Here is a 24,956-nt window from a genome sequence, read left to right as displayed (position 1 = left end):
ACAGAAATGAATCAAATTAGCAGACAGGGCATTTCAAATAAAAATTGCTAGAATTGAAAAGGAAAAGATAATTGAAATGAATCCTTGACAAGTTCCTTAAAGTGACGGAATACTGCAGGGCAGCGGTGGCAGAACGAGGGAAAGAGAAAGGATAGCTCCTGGTGTCAAACTTACAGTCTTCCAAAGATCCAGGGGGAAGTACTCAGGGTAAAATTTAAACCAGAAATAATTCATACCAAATATTCCATAGTAAAGACAGATTACAAGCAACCAGAGGCCATATTAAATCCAGCATCTGATGAGCCTGCAATCTGACCTCAATTTGTAAAAAACCTGCTTTAACTAACTCCTTAAATACACAGATTATGATTGGCCAGTAGTGATCACAGTCTGGCAGCTGAGTAGAATATGAAACCTCTTATAGTTTAATAAACAAGATGCATGCCTTAACAGCACAAGTTTGAAAAAAGTTTCCAACAGTTAAATACTACCAGTGAGCGTAGGAACTGTATCATCAGAGCAGCAGTGTTCCAGGAAAGGCACAGTGCTGAAAGGGGTTATCACTGCCAGGTGACATCCCCCAGACTTCTGTAACATCCCAAACAGCTAGGTAATTTTTAAAATATAAAAATATTTGTTATACTTCATTTCTGATCAAACTGTCAATGCAGAAAGACTAAAGGCCAATCTTAATACCAAGCAGCATTTCATTTTATGCATAATAAAGTATTTAGAAGGTGTCTCCCTTTATTCTAAGGATGAGTATTACCAAAAGCCAGAAGTACAATGGTGTATTCTTCTGCATAAAGAATTTAAAATTCTAATAATTCATATATTCCTTCCAGACTAACTAAATAAATAGTCCCCCCACTTTACAAATATATTGATTCATGTCATAATAGAAAACTGGAAAATCTGGGACTTTCTTTCTCCCCCCCCCCAAGATATTTGTTTTAAATCTATTTACATGGATATTAATCTGGCAGATCATCTGAATTATAAGCAGAAGATACTGGAAAAAAGCTGTTTGAAAGTCTCTACATCTATAAAAGGAACCCAGCCTTTGAAACAAAACCTGCTTCAGAATTAGAAAAATAGATGTGATTAGGAACTGAAAAAGAAAACAAAAAAGCCTTCAGTCTAATGAGACACATACATTTCAGCCTACAAAAGATCTTTTCTCAGGCGTAGGAAACTTAGAAGTGACAGTGACTAAAACTGCCGTTAAAAAGATGTGTTTAACCACATTATAAGCAGTTCCTCATCAATTCTACAATAGGAAAAAGCTGTCCAAGTGGACAAATCAGTGGAAACATCCCCTTCCCACCAGCTGCAGGCAAGATCAGACTACCATGCTCTGAAGCCCGTTTCAAATATTCAACTGTGACCCCCCCTACCTAAAACATTTTTAAATACCGACAAATTAAGTTGTCCTGTTTTAACAATCGGAATATAAAATTAAATTAACACAGGCTGTTCTGGTATGTGCTGAAGGTCATGCAGAAGTGATAATCATAATTCCAAGTAAATACACTGCAGCACAATGGAAATTGAGTTATGAAGAGAGGAAGGTTTAAGCTAACTCAAGCACTCTGACAGTCATGACGAGAAGTACTTAAAGCAGAACCTGTTTTGTGCAAGGAAAACTGGGCATAGCTATCTGATAGATGGATGCTCTGTATTTGATACTGCATACGCAGTACCAACAAGTTTATATTCACCATATGGAGCACAGAGCATATTGGGAACCTACAAAATGATTCTTTGTGCATTTACAATTAGAGATTCTTAACAGAAAGAAATAATTATTTTTTCCCCAATGTCAGTCAATGCATATTAAAAGGCATCTGACAGAAACCATAAAAGTAAAGAAAGTAGCTTACTGTTTTGTTTCCAATTTTCTTCTGGAAAATTATTTCATCAAGAAGTGGCTGACAACACTAACACGTTCAGAAAAGGTTAGCTAATATGACTTTGCTTATTCATATGTCAGTGATAAAGTCTGGAGGTTAGTCCAACTGAGTTTCCCATCTCCAATCCCTATACACTTTTGATTCTTACTGAGAAATCTCAGTAGAGCAGTCTCAAAAGTTATTTCTTCCCCACTGAAAACTGAAACTTGCTCTTAAATTTGCCCTGCCATAGAGGAGACCTCTTGCTCAACTGGAAAGCAGAAATAATTGAATTTCCCACTGTTCGGTAGAGAAAGTTCTTGATGGTGGGTTTTACCTCTGCTGGTTTGCCAACACCAACGATAATCAACTTGCCATCCTCCAAGCCAACAAGGATGTGGCTATATTCTTTGGTGACAGAAATGCAATGGATTGGCAGTCGCATGGCTAAGGGCGAGATGATCAGATTCAGGCTGAAATGAACAAAAACCACACAGAGAAGGTACGTCACGTATTTATTTGCACATACTGCAAAGAATCGCACTGCATTTGAAATTACTGTCTATGGGATGCATTATAAGACAGTTTATCAAGCACCTAGTTTGCAATTTCAATTATTGGGAACTCCTAAGGAAAGATCAAATCACACCCCAGAGTACAGCTCCAATAACAAGGAAGGGCATAGATGGGTAAATCAGTAAATTAAGACATTCTCTGAGCAGCAGCAACATTAGTCCTGCAACTGCCTAAGGACAAAGATCATTCCCATTCTGAAGGGCAATGAAGCTATACAGAGAGTAGGAATAAGCAGAGTTTAAAAACCAAATTCAGAACTACATGAGAACTATATCCAGCAGATGCTGAGCTCCCAGTGACCAACTAGACATGGGGACAATCACGGCCTGCATGTATCAGACACATCTCTTCCTAAATTCTGTCAATTCCAGCCCACAATCAGGATAAATGGTTGGAAGGAAAGGGACCTGGTTTGACCTCTCATTTTCCATCCCCCCCATCAACATGGTTCTCCAAAATGAGTTTTTCCAGGAACGTAGAATAAAGCAATTGCCACCATCTACATCATCGCTGGAATAAGAATGGAAGGTATAGTCTCCATGAGCTCCATGTTATAGCAATTTGTAAAGGAGCCTTTGTATTTGCATCTCAGTAGTAAACTACTGATGCTGGTACATTACCTGTAGAGATCCCGTATGGAAAGGAATCCCTGCAAGCTGCCCATCACAATATACTCGCCAGTCACACACATATCTGATACTTCCTCCTTCAGAGTCTCAGAACCCAGATACTTTCCATTGACAGAGTAGAGATGTAATGCGTTCTTATCCTGAATAGATGAAAAGTAAGTGTCATGGAGGATGGACTGGATTAAGAATGTATTACTTGTACCTTCAGCTCACTAACAGGAGTTAACTTGGGCAGTAATCTACAGACAATATTCCTGACAACAGTTTGCTTGTTGAATGATACAAGACAACTGAGCACACAACCTACACACAGTATACACTGTGTGGACCTTCTTAAAGTTTTTCCTCTTTACTTCTTGGTGTAACACTGAAACTTCTTACCTGTCCATCCTGATCAATTCCAAGTTTTCAAGAAACATTCATGGAATTAATGGGCAGGTCCCTATTCTTTCTGAGGGTTTTTGTTAAGGAAGAGAAAAGGGAGAGAGCCCCCTTTTATCTTTAACCCTTTTAGGAAGTGAAAAGCAGAAGGAAACGTTTATTTCACAGAGCTACAGGTAGAAGCACTTTCTGGACAGAGCAATGAATTCTTGATGGATTAAAGAACCAGCCAGCATGACCATCTTAAATTTTTCCAGCCTGACAATACCACAGTCTCATCTCTCCTCAGTCTCCCAATGTAGCTAGAATGCCTACCTCCAAGAAACCTGTCTTTCAGGCAATTTCCCATGCTCGTAAAAATCACAACAGCTCTAGCTTTATCAGATCAACTACATAACCACTCTCACAATAGACTGAACAAGTTATACTGTGAACCTTATAGCTGTTTCTTCACCCCAAGGCTAAGAAATACTAGTGTAGTCCCAGGGCATCTTGCACCCCAGATTGGCTGCTCTCTATTATTTCTGTGAGTAGTGGAACTGTTTTCCCCCAGTTTTGCATCCCAAAGCAGCTCTTGCAGGAAGATTCATTAGTGCATGCTTGAGCATCTTCCTTGCAGGTGGCTAGGAGATTTTCATGAAACCTATCAGAACACATTATGTCTCTGATTTTTACCTCTCCATCAAATTTCACTAAAATCAACTAGTAGAATAAGAAAAAAGAAGGAAACAGACAAATCAAACATAGCATGGACCAAATAAGCCTCATATCTTTAGGAAACAAGGATAAAATTAAGCATGTTTGTGATTAGTCTTCAGCAAAACAAGCAAAGGTATTCCATGAACTTAAGTACCTTAAGAGTGGTCTTTCCTTCTATGCTGGTGTGGACAACTATATGACCTTCCCAAGACACAGCCAGGTTGGGAACAGTCAGCAGGAGAGAACTCTCACGAGGTGGCCGCAAAGTCCTCATGTACTGACCTTTCCGAACAGTGCGGATAATAACAGTCCCATCCTGCAGAGACCAAATTTAGGTAAGTGCTGTTACTCAGCAACAACCTCTGAAGTGAATTACAGCAACACATGGAATATTAAAAACAAAAAAAAACAAAAAAAAAACCCCAAAAAACCAGCTTGTGATACAGAGGGAGTATTGTGAAAGCACTTAAATCCTCAACTTGGGATCAGGATTCTTGAGTATTAGGAACTCTACTCAGAGAATCCTTCCCTTCAAGGCCTCGTAATATAGGCAAATGAAAAAAAAACAAGCACAAATAGGGCAAGGGAGGAAGGGTAGGCAGCAAGCAGCCATGTCACATGTCACAGGAGATGTCAGCATTAGGTGCAGCAGAGGGTTAGTATTAGGCCAGCATAGTGCAGCAAGGTAGAGAACAAGTAAGCTATGAAGAGCCTTCAAGGCTAAGCAAGCAGGGAAGTTCTGTCACAGAATTATTTCTATGAGAAGTTTAAGTTTTTCAAATATGTCCGCACACTTTAAATCTCATCTGTCCAAAAATAACACAACATGGTAGCTGAGGCCTATGCTGTGTAGAACATAGTTTGAGACAGACTGATTTAAGCATGCAGCAAGGGAGATGCTACATGTTGTCATCTTGACGTACAAGGCTGAATAAGAAATCGGGAAATAGTCATGTTTTTGGTATCACAATCAACTCCAAACATGCTCTAGGATTTGAGTAGAGAAGAAGCAAAAAAGGGGAAAGCATGAAGGTGCTTACCCTGGATCCTGACACTGCCATGTCCAGCTCAGTGCTGATGCCAACACTCAAAACTTCATCGGTATGCCCATAAAGGATCTGTAAGGGCTTAGGTGCCAGGCCTACGGGCACTCCTCCCTGAGAGTAACAAAAAGTGCAATGACACATTCTCTTGCAGCTGAAGGACAAAAGAAATAATTTCTGGTATCTTCAGTATCACTGGTGTGAGATATATATTTGACACAGGCCAAAACCAAAGTCACAACTCACCCATTCCAACTTCAATTTACTGCCTTATGTCAGCAGCCCTATTTACTGAAATCACAAGAATGAATGAACATACAATTACTATGTGGATGTGAAAGAGCGAGTTGTTCATCTGAGGTGTTTCTAGCCCCCTTTGCATGAGCGGGTGTGCAAGTATCACAGTAAGCACTCCTAACTGGAGTGCTTCACCCACCCACCTTTTCCTTCCTTGTGTATCTGGGCTTGTTCAGTTCCTGCAGTTTACTGTGGAATTAAGCATTATCTTCATACTAAAGCTCAAAGAAACTAAAAGCTATTTTGCTTAAAATTACAGCAACTTGGTTCCATTTTCTAAGGAAAGATAAAGAAACAGTTCCTCCGAGTGACTGCCACTAGTATGAGATACAACGGAAAGCCTGCAATAATGCTCATAAAAAAGTGTGAGGCATTTGCCTACATGACTGCAGGGTATCAAAACGATCTAGGGCTTGCATTCCAGTGAGAGTACTGTCAGCATATACAGCCTCATTCCCCAATCAGGTCTAAGGCAAGCCCTGTGCTTAAAGAGAAGGTGTGGCAAGTTGTTCTGCAGAGAACACCTTATTATGGTTTGTGTGAAAGGATCTGGGTGCCAATCAAGCCCCGAAAGGCTGAAGCATACAGGAACGTAGAACACGTCAGAATACAGAGCTGGGAAAGAAGGTGACAACACAGAATAGAAGTGGCAACATGCAGGACGTTGCTGTCACAATGTGAGGACCAAGAGAAAACCCTCCAAAGAAGAATTTACAACACATACAACTAAAATATTATTTATATACCTATTACATAAATAAAAACGTATATTAAAAATCCTAACAAAAAGCAACTCCTATCTAAACAGAAATAAATCTCCAGAGGAGGACTCATCATTTAACTCACTCCGAAAAGATAAATAAAAGATTCCCAGTGTTTATCCTCATCTGAGACCAAAAATACCACTGTGAGCTCTAGGGCCTTGCCTTTCTGACCATGCACCACTGGCACAACACACACCACTTCTTGAAAGGACTATGTATACTCTCACCATAAAGACAGCTCACTGACAGGTGATCTCTTTTTCACAGCAGGCTTCCATAAAACACACATAGGTTTGCAGTACTGTAGTGGTTTCATGTGCTGATTTTAGTTCAGTGATAAGAGCAAGGTGACCTGATCAAATGTACTGTCCATAAGACATGTCAGGAACCACCCCCCAATTAATGCTATTCACACATCCATGATGCAGCAATCAGAAATTAACATTTAAAGCATACAACAATAGAAAGGCCTCACATCTCGTGAGTTTAAGTACACACATGCATCTCACAACCACTTCCATCGTGTGAAAGAACAAGACCAATATTAAAGTTTTCCAAAATGCCACTGTAAACCCAGGTAAAAGATCAATGTCTTTGCTAACTCCAGGCTTACTTATCAGTACTTCCTGCAGAGCAAAAACGGTACCAAAATGCAGCCACTAGAGTGAGCAGCAGCGTACAAACAAAAATCTTCAACTATAAACAGTGCTCCGATTAATTCCTGCAGCCTTAAGTGTCTCTTTTCTTTCAGTCTCCCATCTGTACGATGGGGAGAATATTTGCCTACCGTGAAAATAACCCGTAAAACCATTAACAGTTCCTTTAAAATCAAGGTAACCTCAAAGCATTGTCATCGTTATTGTACTCCAGCTCCATAGTAACTAATGAGTATAGTGAATATTTCAAACACAGATGACAACTGGCCTAATAAAATTACTGATCTAAACAGTTTTAGTGGACTATTCTACCTTGCAAATCTGAAAGAAAGAGAAGAAACCAATAAGCCATCATAACAAAACAATCAATAACAAGAAACATTCAGAAACTGCTTCTCATAGTATACTAAAATAACCTACCTGCTGAACTATTTGCCATATCATGCATGTAGTATCTCTGGAGCCTGAAATTAGATGGATTCCACAGTAATCTATTGCCAAGCAGGTCACAATATCTAGATAAAGGAAGGATAACAAGAAGATGTGATGCAGTCAGATAGGTAAGACTAATTTCCAGCAGAATGACTGTGCAAGCAGTATGTCAACAACGTATCTTGATTTGCACTCAGCACAAAAAGTTCTGCTGCAACAAGTGTTGATGAGACTTTATTAATTAAAAAATGAAGTCATTATATACCCACATGTAACAACCTGACTTAGTCACCTTCATTATCTACAAAACAGTAGTCAAATCTTATTTCGAAAGTACATTTAACAGTCACTAAAGTGACTAAAAGCCATACTCAAGCATTTATATATAGTCCTGGTTCAAATATTCCTCTGTTTCTATGTTGCCATTCCTTTATGACTGCTGTGCCTGCTCAGATGCACTGGCTATAATTCTTCCCAAGAAGACCAACCAAACACCAAGGTACCATACCAAGATTCACATACAACCTTTCATTTCAGAATATAATGAGTTACTAACCCATGTGTCTGATGTGCTGCCCAACCAGCTTGCCTTTCGTAAGAGATGTTACTCTGATGCTATTATCCCAGTGTCCTCCACTAAACAGCAATTTTGCATCATGGGATACTGCAAACAACTTCGAGGTGACCTCCAGTCCTGGTGCAAAAGGACCACCTATGCTGCGCTGGGTTCTGCAGGCAAATGATGAACAGTTAAGATTCACCTTAGTGCACAGTGTATTTTGCACTCTCTACATCCTTAAAAATTAGTAAGAAATACTACCTATAAAAGAGGCTATACTTAGAAAAACAGCAGGTGAAATCCTGGCCCCCTGATAACCATGGCAAAACTCATGCTGCCATCAGTGGAAGCAAGATTGCACCTTAGATCTTTTCTGTCTTTTACATGATTTGAGTTTGTGTGAATAACTCACATCCCTAGTAAATACTGTAATATTAAAGAAAAAAGGAAACTTCACAAAACCAAGGAAAAGAAACTACCACATATACCTGCACTATAGCATGAGCAAGTATTGAAGACTGTTCATCTCAGATTCCAAGACGAGTTTGTGAGATTCATAATTAGAAAAAAAAAATTAATCGTTAGTAGATTTAAGAATGAAGGAAGAACCTTAAAATACCACTTACAGAATTCTTTACTGGAACAGTATCACAGATTAGACGTACTATTGAGCATCAGAAGATGCATACTTAACTGAAAACCCAGCCAATCAAAACAGGACAATCCACTTATAAAACATGCATGGTATTTCGTTACTGTAGATGCATTCAGCTGCATTTTTCCTCATCATTTGCTTACTTTGGATTTGTCACTGTGGTATCTCTGATGAATGTAAAATAGTTGGAGATATTTTTATCGTAAGGTAGCCAACCATGGGTTCCAATAAGGCAATTCAGACTTGCTGTTACCTGAAAAAGTTTGATAGAAAACAAAAACAAAAAAAAAACAACAAAAAACAGTGAAACCCAGAGGCTTATTTTCTGCTTGTCTTTCCTAGTAATGAAGCTTGCATAAACACCAGCATTGCTTGAGTTTAACACAAAGGGGGGGGGGGGAACTCCCCCAAAACACACACACAAAAAAAATCCAGCTCAGGCGAAAGGTTTCAACAGGGACAGATCAAAGAAAAGCACATTTATTTCCTTTTTTTATTGTAAAAAAAAAATTTTTTTATTATGCAGATCCTACATAGAGATGCAAATACAACAACAATCTTTTTGCTTATTTTCAGTCATCTGGACATCTACCATAGTACTAGTGCCTGTATTAATCCATGCAAAATTAATTTTAGGAACAGTAAAGGCCTATAAAATATGTACATGACAGACATGGCACAGATTAAGATGCAGGTTAGAAAGCAATGATAAACATAACAGTACCATTAATAACTCAGTCTTATCATTTTAAAGCTGGGCTGCTTGCATTAGGAAATCAATTGCTGCTATGGAAGCAGATCAAGTGGGCAACTTGCAATACACCTCACCATAACTTACATTGACATCTCACCAACAGCTAAATGCCATTCAACAAGTCAGCCTTGCTTCTCTTCAGAAGACAAATATTTAACTTAGAGTTGACTCTCACCATAGATCAAAGGAACACATTTCAACAGGAACAGTTGGGAACAGTTTCTCTTTAAGTTTTGCATGAAGAAAAACAAAACAAACCCCACACCACTGTCTCCAGTCTCCAAGAACAGTATTAACATATGCAACTCACCAAGATCTCTGGGCTTCCCTGAGACATAAAAGAACGTGACTGATTCCTCAGGACGATAGCTTTGACAATGGGGACACCGTCACTGATTCCCTAAAAGAAAGGGCATGGTTTGGGTCTGATGATATTCAGGAGCTAAAGGACAAGTGTAGGACCTGCAGAGTATGACCAAAGTCTCCAGAATCAGTGTCAGACCTATGAAGTACTCTCAGGCCCAGCTACACACATACTTAGTTCACACAGCTAAACTGTGTCACAAACACCAGAGATAAAACCTGTCTCTGTCCCAAATCAGAGAGTTTAGCCACTGAATTCAGCGAGTTCTCAAATATCACCAGTGACATTCTTGGCTTTCACAGAGTGGCGGTTAATTTAGTACTCAAACAAGACCCCAAAAAAGGGCCAGCAGATAGAAGTTGATGGGATTCAAACTCTATAAAGCAAATTAAAATGACAGAGCTCGTTATACACATTACATTTTTAAATATTTTCTTCAAATCACAAGCAAGTTTTACTTTCATCTAGGTTATGACCTTTTGTTTCAGATTAGACTTCAAACACTTTCAAATAAGCCACCTACCTCTATGAAGAATGACTTCAGTTCAGTGAGGTGCTGGAAGAGATTCAGAGTAGAGGTCTCACTTCTGGTCAGTCTCTGCACTACCTCTTCTGCAGACAACCTTTGAGGATGTGGCTCCTAAGAGACAACATTTGAAGGAATATCAGGTTAGACAATCTTTTATCAATTTGTTCAAGTCACATATGGCAACCTCATTGACAATCAATACAAAACCAGACACTTAGGCACCTAATTTGCTTTTAGAAGGGAAATTTCCTTCTTTTGAAAATGCTGTGTTAGATTGCCATCAGCGCAACCTTTGCAAGTGCTGATATAGTAAAGGATTAGCTTTCCTAAAGTAACAAACCATTATCATCTTTCCATTTTTTCCCCACAGGCCCTTGATAACTCAGTTGGATTTAACCGCAAAGGTCTGACTGATAAGGAACAAACAGCATTACCTTTAGCAGCTGACAGGGAGTTTGTCCAAAATTGTTTATCATTCCTTCTAAAGCTTTCCTTTCTTTCTCATCCGTTAAAGCATCCAAATCCACAGCTCCTAAATCAGAACCAGAATGATAGAGGGAAGGGGAAAAAATTAACATAATCCAAACAATTTACTGAGAAAAGACATTGCAAACAAATGTACGAAAAAAATTCAACTGCATTATCACCTTTTTGCCTCCCCAAAGCCTTCAAACAGAACATCCATATAAAATATGATCTTCTGAAAACTCATTCAATGAGTTACACCCAAAAGCCACCCAAAATCCACTGTTGGGATTAACAGACTAACATTTGTCATGGTGTGTGTACATAAATATATGTATATGCACACATATATAACATAGGTATATCACAGGTATGTAAGCTCTTAACCGGCTCTTAACTTCATGAACACCAGTATAGGATGCTTGTGTTTAAATACAGAAACCAACCTATCCCCTGAACACACACACAAAAAAAGCCAGCTCAGGTGAAAGGTTTCAGCAGGTACAGTTCAAAGAAAAGCACATTTATTTCCTTTTGTCATTGTAATCCACATGCAAGGCATATATTCTAGACAGTGGCTTAACAGAATTCCATATTCCTTACAATTCACAATCATTTAGCTCTAGCTTCTTCTCCTTCTCTTTGAAATAGTCTTTGGTAATAGTTAATAAGTTTTCATGAGTTTAAAAAGGCTCGTAGTACAGTTCTGGCTCTGAGAAAGCGTGTAAGGCAATGCCTTTCATTCCAATATTCAAGATTATTTTCATCAGATATTTAGAAAAAACAGAATGAGAATTTTAGATGTATATGTTCAAATTTCAATCCATCTAAGCACATTTCACATTAAGCCGGACGATATATTTGACCTAGAGATATTAATGGAGGAAAAGAATATTGTTTCCTGCTAAACACTGAGATATAATTATGTTTTTGATATTTTATTGATATTTTAAGCAATTTACCATGACTCCTCAACCATGAGAAACCCCTCCCCACAAATGTTAAAAACAAACAAGCAAAAACCAAATAAACATCCCAAAGCCCCAGTATTTTCAGAAACCAAATTTAAGCAGCTGGAAAAGTCTCCAGTTTTATAAATTTCATTAACATTTTAGGTTCACAGCTTTTAAGTTATATCCTTAAATACCCAGAATATTCAATGTTTTAATCACAAGTTGTGCTGCCACATTTCAGCTCCAATTTTGTTGCCTTACCATATGTTGCTGTACAGCATGCCCACAAATCAAATATTTTCTGGCTAATACTAAAAACCCACGACTGACGGCAATGCCCAGAGAGCATATTGCTTTGTACCTTCGTAAGTACAGTAATAGAAGACATTGAGCGCCTCCACTGCAGCCGGGCCCCTCTGCTTGTAGCCAAAAATCAAATCTATCCATTCATGCAGATGAGCAGAAACATACTCCGATTCCTAGAGGAAAAGTTACTCTCGTAAGAACATGAAAAATACTGCTCCTTTCTAGAAGTATATATTTTATGCAAAAGATTAAATTCCTGAACTAAGAGTATCCACAAACTGAATATATACCAACATATGGGGCAGAAGCCTAGGAATATGCATGTGTTTTAAGGGCAGAAACTGCAAAGTAAGAGGGGAATTTAATACAGTGAAGCAGCACACCTCAATATTGAAAAGCAATGGAAGGTAAGTTGCTGGTTCCTTACTACCACACAGAATAAACTATAAAAGGCAGTGGAAGTGTTATCACTTAATTTCACCAAATTTTGCTTTTTCTAATGCAGCAAACTTCCGAGTTACTAGTATCTTCAGGCTCTTGCCTTTTTTTTTTTTTTTTAAGCATTTTATTTACACACACAGTGCTTTGAACTGAAAGTTCCTATGTTACTTGTCATGTCCAATACAACCACAACTCTAGTTGAAATATAGTTCCAGTATTTTACACTTAAGCCACAGTGACAATATGTAACTGTACTGCCTTTATCATTACTTCATGCAAAGATTCATGTAACCATCGTCTTACCAGAGCCTTCCTGTGCTTATAGATGAAGTCTTCTGGGGAGTGGGCCCATTTGGGGAGAATAACATCATTTACTACCTCCTTGGATATTTGAAGTTGACCCAGGTTAAAACCTAGCAATTAATTTGGAGATTAAGAGTTACTACAAAATATTTCAGAAGTTTCAAGTACTCAGTAAAGATTAGAAGTGTTATTTTCTCAACATAAGGGAAGGATATTGAAAAATTCTTGATGTAATTCTCCAGCAACCCTACTACTGGCACAGGAGGCCAAGTTCTGCTCTGAATCTCTAAAATGTTAGATGATAGTTGTCCAAAGCATTCAAATAATTTAGAAGCTTAAGTTCCAATCTCAAAGTAACATTAATCATTTATACTGCTACCTAAACATATATGCATTTGCTTTATTTTACTACAATTAAGAGTCCAAAACTAATTTGTAAGTGTGAAGTTAGTTTTAGGATAAATGATCGCAGAATCAAGGCTTTTGGGAAGCCTTAAATCCCACCAACTTTCACTAGAATAAGTCTTTGGTTCTTAAATTGCTTTTGAAAGTATGACTTGGACGTTTTAAACTTTTATGATTCAGAACTCTAGAAGACTAAAGCATCAGCAGCACAAACTTACAATTTTTTTAATTTTTATTTCTTAAACAGAATTCTCTATGTAATAAATGAGATGGGATAAAAACAACTAGGAATCTCATAGAAAATAGGATGCTGTTTTTTCAATTAACATTACATAGCAGTGGAACAGCTTTATTTTTCTTCTAAAGGGTACTGAAACCTTACATGGCTCTAAATTCAGGTGACTGCACTGGAAGATAACTGTTACAAGCAGTAAATATGCTGATTGCCTAGACCAAATAAAAGACCTCACATGTTTGAGAACGTCCAAACTACCACCCAAGAAACCCAGTAAAATGGGTAGAATAGAGTATTATTTAAACTGTATTAACTTTTCTAAACTATTTAATCATTAACTACTGCAAACTTTTTTTTTTTAACCTCCAAATGAGCATTTTTGATCTTCTTATGAATTAGGGAGACAACACTATTTTTAGCCATTCTCAAATTCCAAGTCAGAATTTTAAACACCATTTAGGCTGTTGCTAAATGCAACCAGTGTCCCACTGAACAGTTTGAGACCAGTGTAACAATTAAAATACTTTCTACAACAAGCACATTATAAAGCTTAAGTGAGAAGTGTTCCACAGCGTTCATGAAAGAGCGGTGACAATTCTTTTCTGGAGAATACAAGAGCAGCTTGTTATGCACTACATTCTGAGCAGCCAGTTTACCATTTTGATTCTCGAGGAACTCTGGGAAGTAGAAGAACTCTGGTGTAAGTTCCTTCACATCATTGGGGTTGTCCATGAGCGCCTGCCACGTAGCAGGAATGGAATGAAACTGGCGATCTGCACAGTCAAACCTGGAGGTCAGAAAAGGTAAGTCAGATGTTGACCATTCCCTTGTTTAAAAGATAAGGAAAAGCAGCAGCGTGCTGCTTATTTGCTCACAGTATACCTGCCACTCTGAAGCTGGATATGAAGTGTTGTGAAAGGTTCTACCCGAATGAGGTAATGCATGACACCAGCGGCGTTTGAGTAATGTGTTCCATAATGAAACTTGTCAATTATCCCAAGGGGATCCTCAAAATTCTCATATCTAAAAAGAAAAAACTCTGTAAATATAAATACAATATATTTACTGGAGACAAGGATTGAAAGAACAGATCATAACAATTTAGAGAGAGAATATACATTGAAAAAAATACATTGAGCTCTATTTAACATGAGGATTCAAATTCTGGCTCTCAAAGTCCCTAAGCCACAGATTGCAGAAAGGCAGAAATCTACACCGGATGAAGGATCACCCTTTGCATACCTGTTCTTTTCTTCCCTAGGCATTTGCTATCAGCTGTCAGAAACTGGATAAAGGGCAAGACAGACGTGATTTAGCAAGACTTCATACAACAGCCAAAAAGATCACATCATTAAGCTGAATATTTATTACTGAAGGGACTTATGACAGTTTCCTTCAAGATAAGGGGAAAAAAGAAAGAGAAAGAAAAAAGTGTGCGTGACTGCCTCAGGATGCAGATAAGAGTGTTAAAATAAATCTATGTCTGTTTTCCTTTTCTATTGGCAAACTGTCTCCAGTATCGTGCCACCACCAAGCTGATGTGTTTCTCAGTGTCACATAGCTAGTAGGAAAAGTTATAGTTACATACTGCCAGAGAACCAGTTTCATTCCAGTTAGGAATAGCCTCTAAGTGTTCAAAGCAATTCTCCATGTTCAGAGTTTTCTGAAGAAAGCTAGTTTTGGAAGCAGCCTGACAATGCAATCTGGCCTGATAGCATACTCACTCCCCACACTAGCAAAAAGGAAGGAACACTGCACTGACATGTGGGTGTAAGGACTTGTCATTCCTACCTACAGAGGAGCTGCTGAAAGTGGCTGAGCTACAGCTTATTTCAAAGATAATAATCTATGCTAGAAAAAAAAAAAAAAAAGAGCCGGAAGCCCAGATCTAGGAATCCGATCAATGCCGCCTTCCAGCAGTAGCAACTCACCTCATCAGCATGGTTTCATATTTTCTTATCTTGAAACAAAGTATGTCTTTTCAAGCTTCTGGACCATTAAATTCAGTGTTTCTACAGCCTTTCAAGTCTATCATACCCACATCTTAGAAATAACCCAAAATTTACAACAGTAAATTTTGTCCTTTCCATGCTGTAAGAGTTAACCTGAGCACAGCAAGGAACAAAGAATCAATCTTTGCAAGTGCATCTGTGATGATATAAAATTAGCTTTTAAAACTTCAATGTCACTGCTTTTTTTTTTCTTTCTTTCTTTTTAAGTATTATTGGCCTGGAGACTCAGAAAACAGAGAAATTAACTGAGTGTTCAAATGCATACTTCTCTTTCACAGCCTTAGCATTCTTTTCGTTTACAACCCCAATGGGTTTGGACAGATCTCTAAAGACAGCAGGATTATTCAGGTCCAGTTCTTCTGAAGTATAATCTCGTAAAATCCAGGGGAACTAGAAAAAATAAAAAAAAAAATCACAGGTCCAATTGAAACTAAAGATGCATCTTTCGAAACAGAAAAAAATACATAACTTCAGCAACAATAAAAAGCTTATTTTTTTAAAATTACCACAGGATATTGAGCAAGGTCATTGTAAGTTCGTCCTGCCATTGTGTTCAGCTGAATAAGGTAGTCAAAATTGGATATTTCTCTATTCACCCATTTCTGAAGGACAAAAAAAAAAAAAAAAAAAGGAGATACAATGGAAGTTGTTATATCAAAGCTGCTGTTATTGCAAATTATTTGTCTTGTCAGTATTTATCTGCCAAAGGAGAGTATTGGTAGGCAAAAGGCACAAGACTATAACCATGTTATGAACTTCCAGATTTAATTTCTCATAATCTAGTTAATTTTTCTTTTGTTTTAGCAACTGTGCTACCTGTATTTCATTGAAACTGTGCCCCTGATTAACACCAGCACTATTTCAAATACAGCAGACAAATAGATGCCTCAGAATAAGAAGTGGGGGTGAGAGGGGAAGATACAAAAAGATGACAGGTAAACAGGTGCTGAGGAAAGAGGAACAGAACTTAGAAATTTGTTTGAATTTTAAGGTCAAAACATTATTTCTGACTTGTTCTCCTCTTGGTTAATGGTAAAGGAATTTGTAAACTAACACTGTTTCCCCAAGGATAAAAGCTATTGTGTTGTGTATTTAAGTGGAGAAAATGATTTCTGTAATGAAAATTCTCTACCACACTACACACAGATATTGAGCCCTTCTGAACACAGCTCTGTCTGTTCTCCTTCCATTTAAAAAGTAATAATGGAGGAAAGGCCCAAGGACAAGGAGAAAAAAAACCCAAAGTATTCCCAGTATTTTAAGTCAGTCATAAAGCTCCCTGCCTTCCTCAGACAAAAACATAGTTGTGGCATAGAGAGATGGAAGATAAAAATAAATCTACCATATTTAGTTGAAAAAATTTAGGAGGAGAATACAGACATTTTGACATTTCATTTAAATGCCAACATTACTAACTCTCTTAAGACCACACTTCCTGCTTGATCTTCACTCAGGTTTTGTTGAAAGCCCCATGATAAAAAGATAGCAGGGAAAGTTATTTGCACATGCAGTGAGAAAAGTTCCAAAATTTGCACTCAAAACCATGCACTAAAAATAGAAGTGATTCTCCCACACGTTCTCCGTTCTTGCTGGAACATTTGTCATAACCAAATCAGAGCGAGGCTCTTATCCAGTGGAATAAATTCACTGACTGTAAACAAAACACAGCAGTTGCAAAAACACGTATGGAAAATTTCAGAGGCCAGACTGAGGACACAGAAGTTGGCAGCTGCCTTCCCAATACCAAAAAGTCAGTATTCCAAGGCCTATTTTAAGTACCTAATTTTAAAGCTCTCATTCAAAAAGCAGTGGAATGCTGTAGACCATTTATGCTGAAGTCTCCTACCTGCATCAAACCTGAAGCTTTGAAGAGTTCCTGCGGAGATCTAGTCCCAGAAACATTTGGAGAACGCAGTGACAAAATTCGACTGTAAATTTTGTTTCTCACCTGTTAGAGAACAATATGAAAATATTTGTTTTGGAGATTGAAGCTGGCAAACAAGTAAATAACTGTTCTGCTAATTAAAGTTTGAAATAAAGAGAACATGGTTACATTTTTAAACACCTCTGTCCCTTGCTATATAAAACATTTTCCTTGAACTACAGGATATAAAGGCAAATACATGTGATGAAATGCCTTTGTGTGGACACTACACAGAATAATTATTATTCCCACAAAAGAGGGAATACCAGGAAATATTGCTGCTGTTCAAATACAATTACGCCAATATTTTCCTTACAAAGCTATTTCAGAGATTTATTTACTTTAAAAAGCCATTTTATAGTAGATATTCATGAACTGACCTACTAGTACGTAACTCAATCTTTGTTCACATACTTATCTCAGCCCCACAGACATAGGATCACTTACATTACCATGGGGAAAATAAAAAGTTCAATAATTCTACACCATAGAAACATTAATTATTTCTAATGTTATGGTAAAATAAAATCTTTTTTTTGTAATTAAGTTGTCCAGAAGATTTAAAGAGACATGTGGACATCAAGAAATTTAGATTACTACTGATGTAATTTTAGTCGAATATTCTTCCTGCGTCTTTTTAATGATACAAAACCAAGAGTCTTGTTTTATTCATCTTTTCAATTACTCAGTTTCTAGACGCCAGACAGGTTTTCAGAGGCTACTCTTAATTTCCCACAAGGGATACATCTAACAAACATTTTGCTGTTAATATCACGGTATTATGAAAAACGCTACACTTGAATATCACCACAAAACTAAAATTTGACATTCGGGCTAATAAATCAAGTAAATTTGGGAAATCCATACCTCCTTATTGAAGTTGAGGAAATAGTTGGTTTGATCTGTAAGGAAGATTTCCAAGGCTGACCTCCTCAGGTTGTACCGACGCAAATGTATCTCTCGAATTTGTGAAAGGTGCCATTTGAAATCAAAACCTACCCCTAGAAAGGACACACTGATTACTGACTTGAAACTTATTAAAAACTTTATACACATAACGTAATATAGTTTCCAGTCATCCCCAGAAAAGGCAAATTTTGTATGTTGCCTGATTAACCATTTTGGCAGGAAAAAGTTAATAACTTCAAATATTGTTCTACTGAAAGAGAGAGACAGCAGAAAATATCTGAGGGGATGGAGATTTTTTGTTTTGTTTTTCGATTATCAAAGACATTACAAATGTGTTTTGTTGACAGAAGTATGAACCAAAGCCCTCTGGTTTCTCAGCCAGGCTCAAATAGAAGCTTTTATGCATAGAGTTCCAAAAAGGGCAGTTCTTAATATATTGCTTGTGAAAAACACAAACACTGGTTAAACAGCTCAGTTCACTTTTGTAATGCTCAACTGTTCAACTTGCTTTAAGTAGAGATTCACAAGCCTGTCTCTTCATAATTAGTTTGGTACTCATTCTCAAAAATAATCAAGATCAGCCTACTAAAAACCGAATGCTGAACTGCACTGAAAATAAAAAGATATTATGGGTCATGCTCACCTTCCTCTTTTTCAATGCTACCATCAAAGAAATAGATGTGCTGGGTAGTGATCTCCAGCCTTCCAGGTATCACATCAATTACTGTAATGAGTTCACAGTCTTCAGACAACACTAGCTTTTCTTTCTGGCTTTGCTCCTCCTTCTCATCCCTACAAAAAACCCACCAAGTGTTACAGTTTTTGGTAGATTAGACAGACAGTTCCTTACCTAAAGGAATAGTTCAGAAAAGAATCGGATTTGAATGGCATTAAAAGCACACCATCAATGGTTTTCTTAAGTTACTTCCACTAGCAGTCATGGATGTTTCAAACTACACTACTAGACATCATTTCACAGCATTGCTCTTCAGGCATGCTATTTCAGTCTCAGGCAAGATGAACATGAGCTCCTCTGAAGTATGAAACATGAGGCTACATTTACCTTTCTTACTGAAGTGCTACATGCTTAAATCAATCCTGCCTACAGCAGAGCCGCATCCAGATTCAGAAGACTAAAAATTATCTTCAGAAATATTTGAAATAAAGGTTGTTCAGAGGTCTATAGAGATGACACATCACAAACAAACGTTCAGCAACCTTTAAGTTGCAAAAAAAATACAGCAGTACCACTCGGCCAAAGTGCTGTGTCCCCATTGGAATTCTGCAGTGCAGACACACGTAACTGTGCACAACACTACATGTTCAGTTATTGGAGGGAAGCATTTGTTCTCTTCATTTGACTAAGCCACAAAAGTGGCACAAAAGCAGCACAGAAGGTCTCCTTCCTGGAACGCTCTTAAACACAGAGATGCTCTCCAGCAGGTTTACAGCCAGCCAAGCAGACATCCACACTCTACAACTAATGCTGCAGAGAACAACCCCGGCACCTGTGGACATGAGCTGACTCCAGTCTGGTCTGTGCCCTTACAGGGCAGACCATCTCTTGAGGCTCATTGCCTATGAGCACAGTAGAGAAGCCTTAAAAATTCTTTAGCTTCAAACCAACCTGAAGCAAAAAATCACAAATGGATCCTCACATACATCCACTCTGCACCTAATACACTAAGGCCTTCTTTTCCCTGGAGTTCTTTATGTCTTGCTGTTTATAATGATAAACCCAACAGCAACTTCTCTGCTGTTCAAAACTATTATAAAGCCCTGGACTGCACTGAGTTAAGGACAGGCAGACAAAGAAAGTTTTGTATGCTGATCACTCAACTTCAGGAGCTGTTTCCCCACTCCTTATCCCCAGGACAGAAACAAATTTCAGCTGCTCCATGCGGTACTTACATATTGGCACTGACTGCTGTGTCTTCTTCTGGTAGTTCCAGAACATCCTCTTCCAAATCACTCACTTTCACCTGCTTCACCACCTCCAGAAGCAGAGACTCACTAGAAGGCTGTGTCTGGTGCACACCTATTGTGATAGGCATTTCAACTCAGAAAATATTTTTTTCAAGAGTATTGCAGGTCTGATGAGTGGCAAGTTTATACTGACAAATACGTAAGTAGGAAAAAATATTTTTACAGCTTCTTTGGAAAGCTGAACTGAGTGCGTCTTCTCAATGTTATTTTTAACTGAGTAAGCAGCAACCAGACTTCTTGAATACTTTGAGGGCAAGCTAAACACTTTAAAAATGCCTCCCAAATTATATCAAAATACACATCAAATCATAATGATACAAAGGAGGGACACATTAGAATTGGGTATTAGTATTTCTAATGTAGACATTTCCAATAGACTATTTTGTAGTGTTCGGCAAAACCCATCTGTTACAGCAGGCAGGTTTCCTGGAAATACAGTTCATTTGGTTTTTGTTCATTTGGGTTCACAACAAGCAGGTTATTTTTTGGTTTGAGTCTTGATATCCAAGACCCCTAACTTAAAGAAGAGCTTACACCTTGGCAATTCAGCTGTTTGGCACACTTCCAAAGTGCTCTATATCTACACATTTTAATCATCAGCTCTAACAAGGTTTAAACAAATACTGCCTGCCTACTCTGATCTCATTGTTTCCTTTTCTTGAAAAAATGATCTTATGCAAGAAAGGTATATGCTTGCTAATTTTTAAAAAAGGAGCACTCAAAAAGCTTGAAATACCCACTTTGATGTACAAGAGGAAATGAAGTTTACCCAGAAGGAAGATTCTATTTCAGGTCAAAGCACTTCGCTCTTATTTTATGTGACACATTTTAGTATACAGGAAAAAACAGAGAAAAATCAACATTTAAGTATTACAATAGACTGATTCTTAAATACACAGAATCATCAGCAAAGACTTAAGAATCCAAGTGAACCAAGTAAATACAATACAACTTTACCTAAATTGTCTCTCAGATCACTAGCATCCTGATGAGAGTTGAAGTTGTAATTTTGCACTAGTTTTAGCCTCATACGTGAATAATTTTCCACATTTGAAAGTTTCCAGTGAACAGGATGCTGTTTCCTAGGAAAACAAGAATATTCACAAAAATAGTTAAAAGGAGGTAAAGGCCTATGAATGAAGTGATTATAAAAGAACGCATACTTAGAAAAATACTGAAATCCCTCATCCATACATTCCAAAACATGAAAACAGTAAACTGCATGCTATTCTATATTTTATATTGCAGCTCTGATCATCCTAAAGCACTTTGTAAACAATACTTATTTTCTATTGAAACATAGCAGACTGTTTACACTTTCAGTAAATGACAATTAAAGATAAAAAAACCCTTTAAACAGAACTATGAAAGTTAAGATAGGTAAAATGTCATAATTCAAATTTAAATTTCATGCACAGGAACTCAAAGTCTTTATTAATAGGACTATTCTCTCACTCTTTCCAAAAGAGCCATTGATCTCCAGCATCTTGCAAATAAGTCTTACAATCCCTTCATCAACAACTGATTTTGTCACTTGGCAAGAAAATCTAGTATCCATGTATCCTCTTCAGTATTACACTTCAAAATTTGAATTTTGATAACTAAATGCAGATAAAAATTGTTAAAGATGCATTCAATAACAACCTTCCATCTCAAAAATGGCTATCCAAGTCAATTTGACAAGGTTCTACAGTTCTAACCATATGAAGCAGTAAGTTAATCACGTCAGCAATTCCTTTTAAGCATCAGATTGTTTGATTCAAGAACTTCATTCTTACTTTTCAGACCAAGGACCACGTTCAGAGAGCAAGTAAAGTTGGGCTGCTCTCCACTGCCTCAGAGTAGCTGTGTGTTGACTATTAAGTTGCTTTAGCATATTGTTGTAACGCAGATTTTCCTGACGAGCCTTTCTGCTGAATGGTTCCACAAAATACTCCTGAAAGACCATTAAAAATAAATCTAGCACTGAAAGAAGCCTACATTTGGAAATGCAACTTTTTGGCTTGCAAGAACAGAATTCTCACAAATTAAGAAGGAACAAAAAAGTTTACAGTAAGCTACAGTAATTCTGAAAATTAAAGGTAAGACTTGTGAGAGAAATTTAGAAGAGTTTAGTACTGTAAGAAATGACAAAACATTGACTTAATTTGTGAAGAAAGAATTATCAATACTAAATCAATATGGAAGCAATTTTTCATAATCAGAAGAGCAGTCAGCATTGGCAGCCCTATTTGACAAATATGGAGGACTTCCATTTAAATTTTGGCATTCTGGAATGCAATTGACATTGTATTCTGCCTTTAGTTACTTGAGCAGAAAAGACTTACTAGAAGGATCCTTAATAAGACACAGTGAAAATAAGGGAAATACAATAAGTGTAACAGCCAAATTGTAATTAACCATTAAAATTAATGCCTAAATTGAATCTGAATGTCATACAGAAAGGTCAGTTCCTTTTTACTGCGTGGAAAAATTGGAAAAATTGCTCTTGTAAGAGCAGTTCAAATAAATTCCAAGTTTTAAATGTTTTCAAGGTACTGAACTGGAATTAAAAAAAAATCATAACCCTAACTCAAGAGGTTTTAATAATTCAAAACATAAATAAGTCAGAATAAGAAAAAATGCAGCTTATAGCTGAGCATAAATTCTAGGTTGCTGTACTATGAGAAAGACCTACTGTCTTGGAATAACTCTGCTTAAAGACTCGACTCTTAAATAGAAAAAAAGAGAATTAAAAAGCATATCCTATGAGTGTGCACAGTCAGATTGCCCAGAATACCTGTCACAAAACAACCAATGTACCCACAATCGCTAGAATTAGGTCACCCTGGAATTTGGTTTCTCCATCTATTGGAAGATGATTCCTGAAACAGTGCAAGTTGCTCGTAGAAGAACTCAAAATCTTACCTGAAATTTGAGCTTGCTTTCTCCTCTCTCCCGGTCTCGTCGGTGCATATTCACCATAAATGCTTCGTAACAATCTTTCCAATAAAGTGCCATATGCTCATGACAATCTCTGAATGAATTGTCTTCATACTGCTTCATATTTGGAATAATCTGGTTCCACCAAAAGAAAACAAAAAGCCCAGTATGATTACTGAATACAGTTCCTCTGCTTTATTGGCTAAAAAGGGGGGAGGGGAATGCAACTAAAAATATCTCCTACTTACATATTTGTCAATATAAACTTGCCACTCATCAGACCTGCAATACTCTTGAAAGTCCTCGAAGAAAGAGGGGCTGCCATTAGTAGGAGGCAATGAAGGGAGGTGCAGATTCATGAAGAGAAGTTCGTAAATTTTGGATATGAGTGTTCGAACAAGGGGAATCAAAAACGAGTATGTTTCCGTCTTCTCTTCAATTGATCTACTCAGGATGCCTTCCAGCTTCCCCAGGAGGTAGCATGCTTCAGGCTGGCTCTCAATTACTTTAGTTTGAAGAAGGGTGTTTAGTTTGGCTGCTGCCATAGCACAAACCTGTGTAGACAAACAACAAAAAAAATGAATGCAACCCTTAATAGTAATGTGAGCACCTATCTTTTAACACAGGTGTATGTACATATTCTGGCTGTATCTCAGGTAGCCTGAGGGCACACACACATCAATCATGGGCCTAAGTACCTAAGCTAACAATCACAGCTTCACTGAAGGGCTCGTTATTTCAGACACAGCTCTGCAGAATTTGTACTGAATGCTGATTCAGGCAGAGCAGCTCAGATTCATATACACTTAATCTATATAAACCTCGAATTGCTAATAAGAGTATTTTATGGTAGAAATGAAAAGTCACAATCAGGATCACTATCCTACTTCCACTTGTGCACAGAGAGCCCCAACTTCAAACCACTTGCCCTCTAGCTCATTCTCATACTCAAGACATGCACATGGACAGGACTGCAGAATAAGTTTGCATGTGGCAAGACCTGCTAAAAGCATCTTGCCTATAGAAAAGTAGAAGACTGGCATCAGTTTGCTCACTAGTACAAACAGCTCCCCTATAAACCACAACAATTATATCAATCATGTGCACTTCAAATGCAGTATTTGCAAGAATTTTTAACAAACCTGTAAGTTATGTTGTGCAATGAATCCAAGGAGCAACTGGACTTGCACCTGTGAAAGTCTGATTGCTTCTGGGCCAGCAGAGTACCAGATCGACAGACAATCCATAAGAGTCACTAGTTCTTCCAAGAGCTATTGTAAAAGTAGAAGACGTGCACGAAGTAGAACAAGTCAGAAATGATCAGAAACTACTCCAGCTAAAGAGAGAGGGTAATTTCAAAGAGCTGAATAACAGGCTGCCTTCACACTTCTAACTTACCCCCCCCACCCCCCCAAAAAAGAAACTATACAGGAAGACAGCAGTTCAACTAATCAATTGAAATTATTCTCGATTGCAAAATCTGTCTAGCCCAGTATGTTAGCTCAAGTATCTTCCCTGAATAAAGCCAAAACCAGGCATATAGCATATAGTTATTTTTCCTATAATTTATCTCCAGGAAATGCCAATTATTTGAAGTTATGAACATGATGAACAGGATACTATGATTAAAAAGACACTATTCTTAATATCACAGAAATCATACCAGCTTGCAATTTCTAGTTCAACAACTATTGGCTTTTATTTCATTCTTTTCCTTTGTATTTTATGTTATGCAAGTGCAATGCTAGTTTAATTTACCAGCAATAGCAATATGCATGGTGCCCTGAGAGGGAAGACAAGGTGCCTTTCATAAATAACTGATTTCATGACAACTGCTACTACCTTAATAAATAAATAATAATAAA

At 37.6% G+C, this 24,956-nt stretch overlaps 1 protein-coding gene across 11 annotated transcripts in view; it reads right to left on the bottom strand.

Annotated features, from left to right (window-relative positions):
* The window catches only part of NBEAL1 (neurobeachin like 1), a 93,226-nt gene that overhangs the window by 5,961 nt on the left and 62,309 nt on the right, over window positions 1–24,956 (bottom strand). For 6 of the 11 annotated variants that reach the window (XM_026086906.1, XM_026086914.1, XM_026086922.1 and 3 more), the window contains 25 exons: window positions 24,234–24,362; window positions 23,340–23,645; window positions 23,077–23,226; window positions 21,948–22,105; window positions 21,127–21,251; window positions 20,095–20,221; window positions 18,827–18,975; window positions 18,142–18,275; window positions 17,197–17,298; window positions 15,857–15,952; window positions 15,616–15,740; window positions 14,221–14,361; window positions 13,995–14,125; window positions 12,699–12,808; window positions 12,010–12,127; window positions 10,665–10,762; window positions 10,225–10,341; window positions 9,648–9,737; window positions 8,727–8,836; window positions 7,926–8,098; window positions 7,358–7,452; window positions 5,218–5,334; window positions 4,332–4,493; window positions 3,089–3,237; window positions 2,230–2,365 (listed from right to left, as the gene is read on the bottom strand). In XM_026086906.1, coding sequence (XP_025942691.1) covers window positions 2,230–2,365; window positions 3,089–3,237; window positions 4,332–4,493; window positions 5,218–5,334; window positions 7,358–7,452; window positions 7,926–8,098; window positions 8,727–8,836; window positions 9,648–9,737; window positions 10,225–10,341; window positions 10,665–10,762; window positions 12,010–12,127; window positions 12,699–12,808; window positions 13,995–14,125; window positions 14,221–14,361; window positions 15,616–15,740; window positions 15,857–15,952; window positions 17,197–17,298; window positions 18,142–18,275; window positions 18,827–18,975; window positions 20,095–20,221; window positions 21,127–21,251; window positions 21,948–22,105; window positions 23,077–23,226; window positions 23,340–23,645; window positions 24,234–24,362 — 3,348 coding nt within the window. Of the gene's footprint in view, window positions 1–2,229; window positions 2,366–3,088; window positions 3,238–4,331; window positions 4,494–5,217; window positions 5,375–5,466; window positions 5,512–7,357; window positions 7,453–7,925; window positions 8,099–8,416; window positions 8,484–8,726; window positions 8,837–9,647; window positions 9,738–10,224; window positions 10,342–10,664; window positions 10,763–12,009; window positions 12,128–12,698; window positions 12,809–13,994; window positions 14,126–14,220; window positions 14,362–15,615; window positions 15,741–15,856; window positions 15,953–17,196; window positions 17,299–18,141; window positions 18,276–18,826; window positions 18,976–20,094; window positions 20,222–21,126; window positions 21,252–21,947; window positions 22,106–23,076; window positions 23,227–23,339; window positions 23,646–24,233; window positions 24,363–24,956 lie in introns of those variants that run through there. The other 5 variants (XM_026086937.1, XM_026086946.1, XM_026086962.1 and 2 more) reach the window with 5 other exon arrangements.

Source organism: Apteryx rowi, unplaced genomic scaffold (genome assembly GCF_003343035.1).
Source record: "Apteryx rowi isolate R43461 unplaced genomic scaffold, aptRow1 scaffold_12, whole genome shotgun sequence".
NCBI classification, from domain to species: domain Eukaryota; kingdom Metazoa; phylum Chordata; class Aves; order Apterygiformes; family Apterygidae; genus Apteryx; species Apteryx rowi.
The sequence above is the reverse complement of the archived record's forward strand: the minus strand, read 5'-3'. Positions and strand labels throughout refer to the sequence as shown.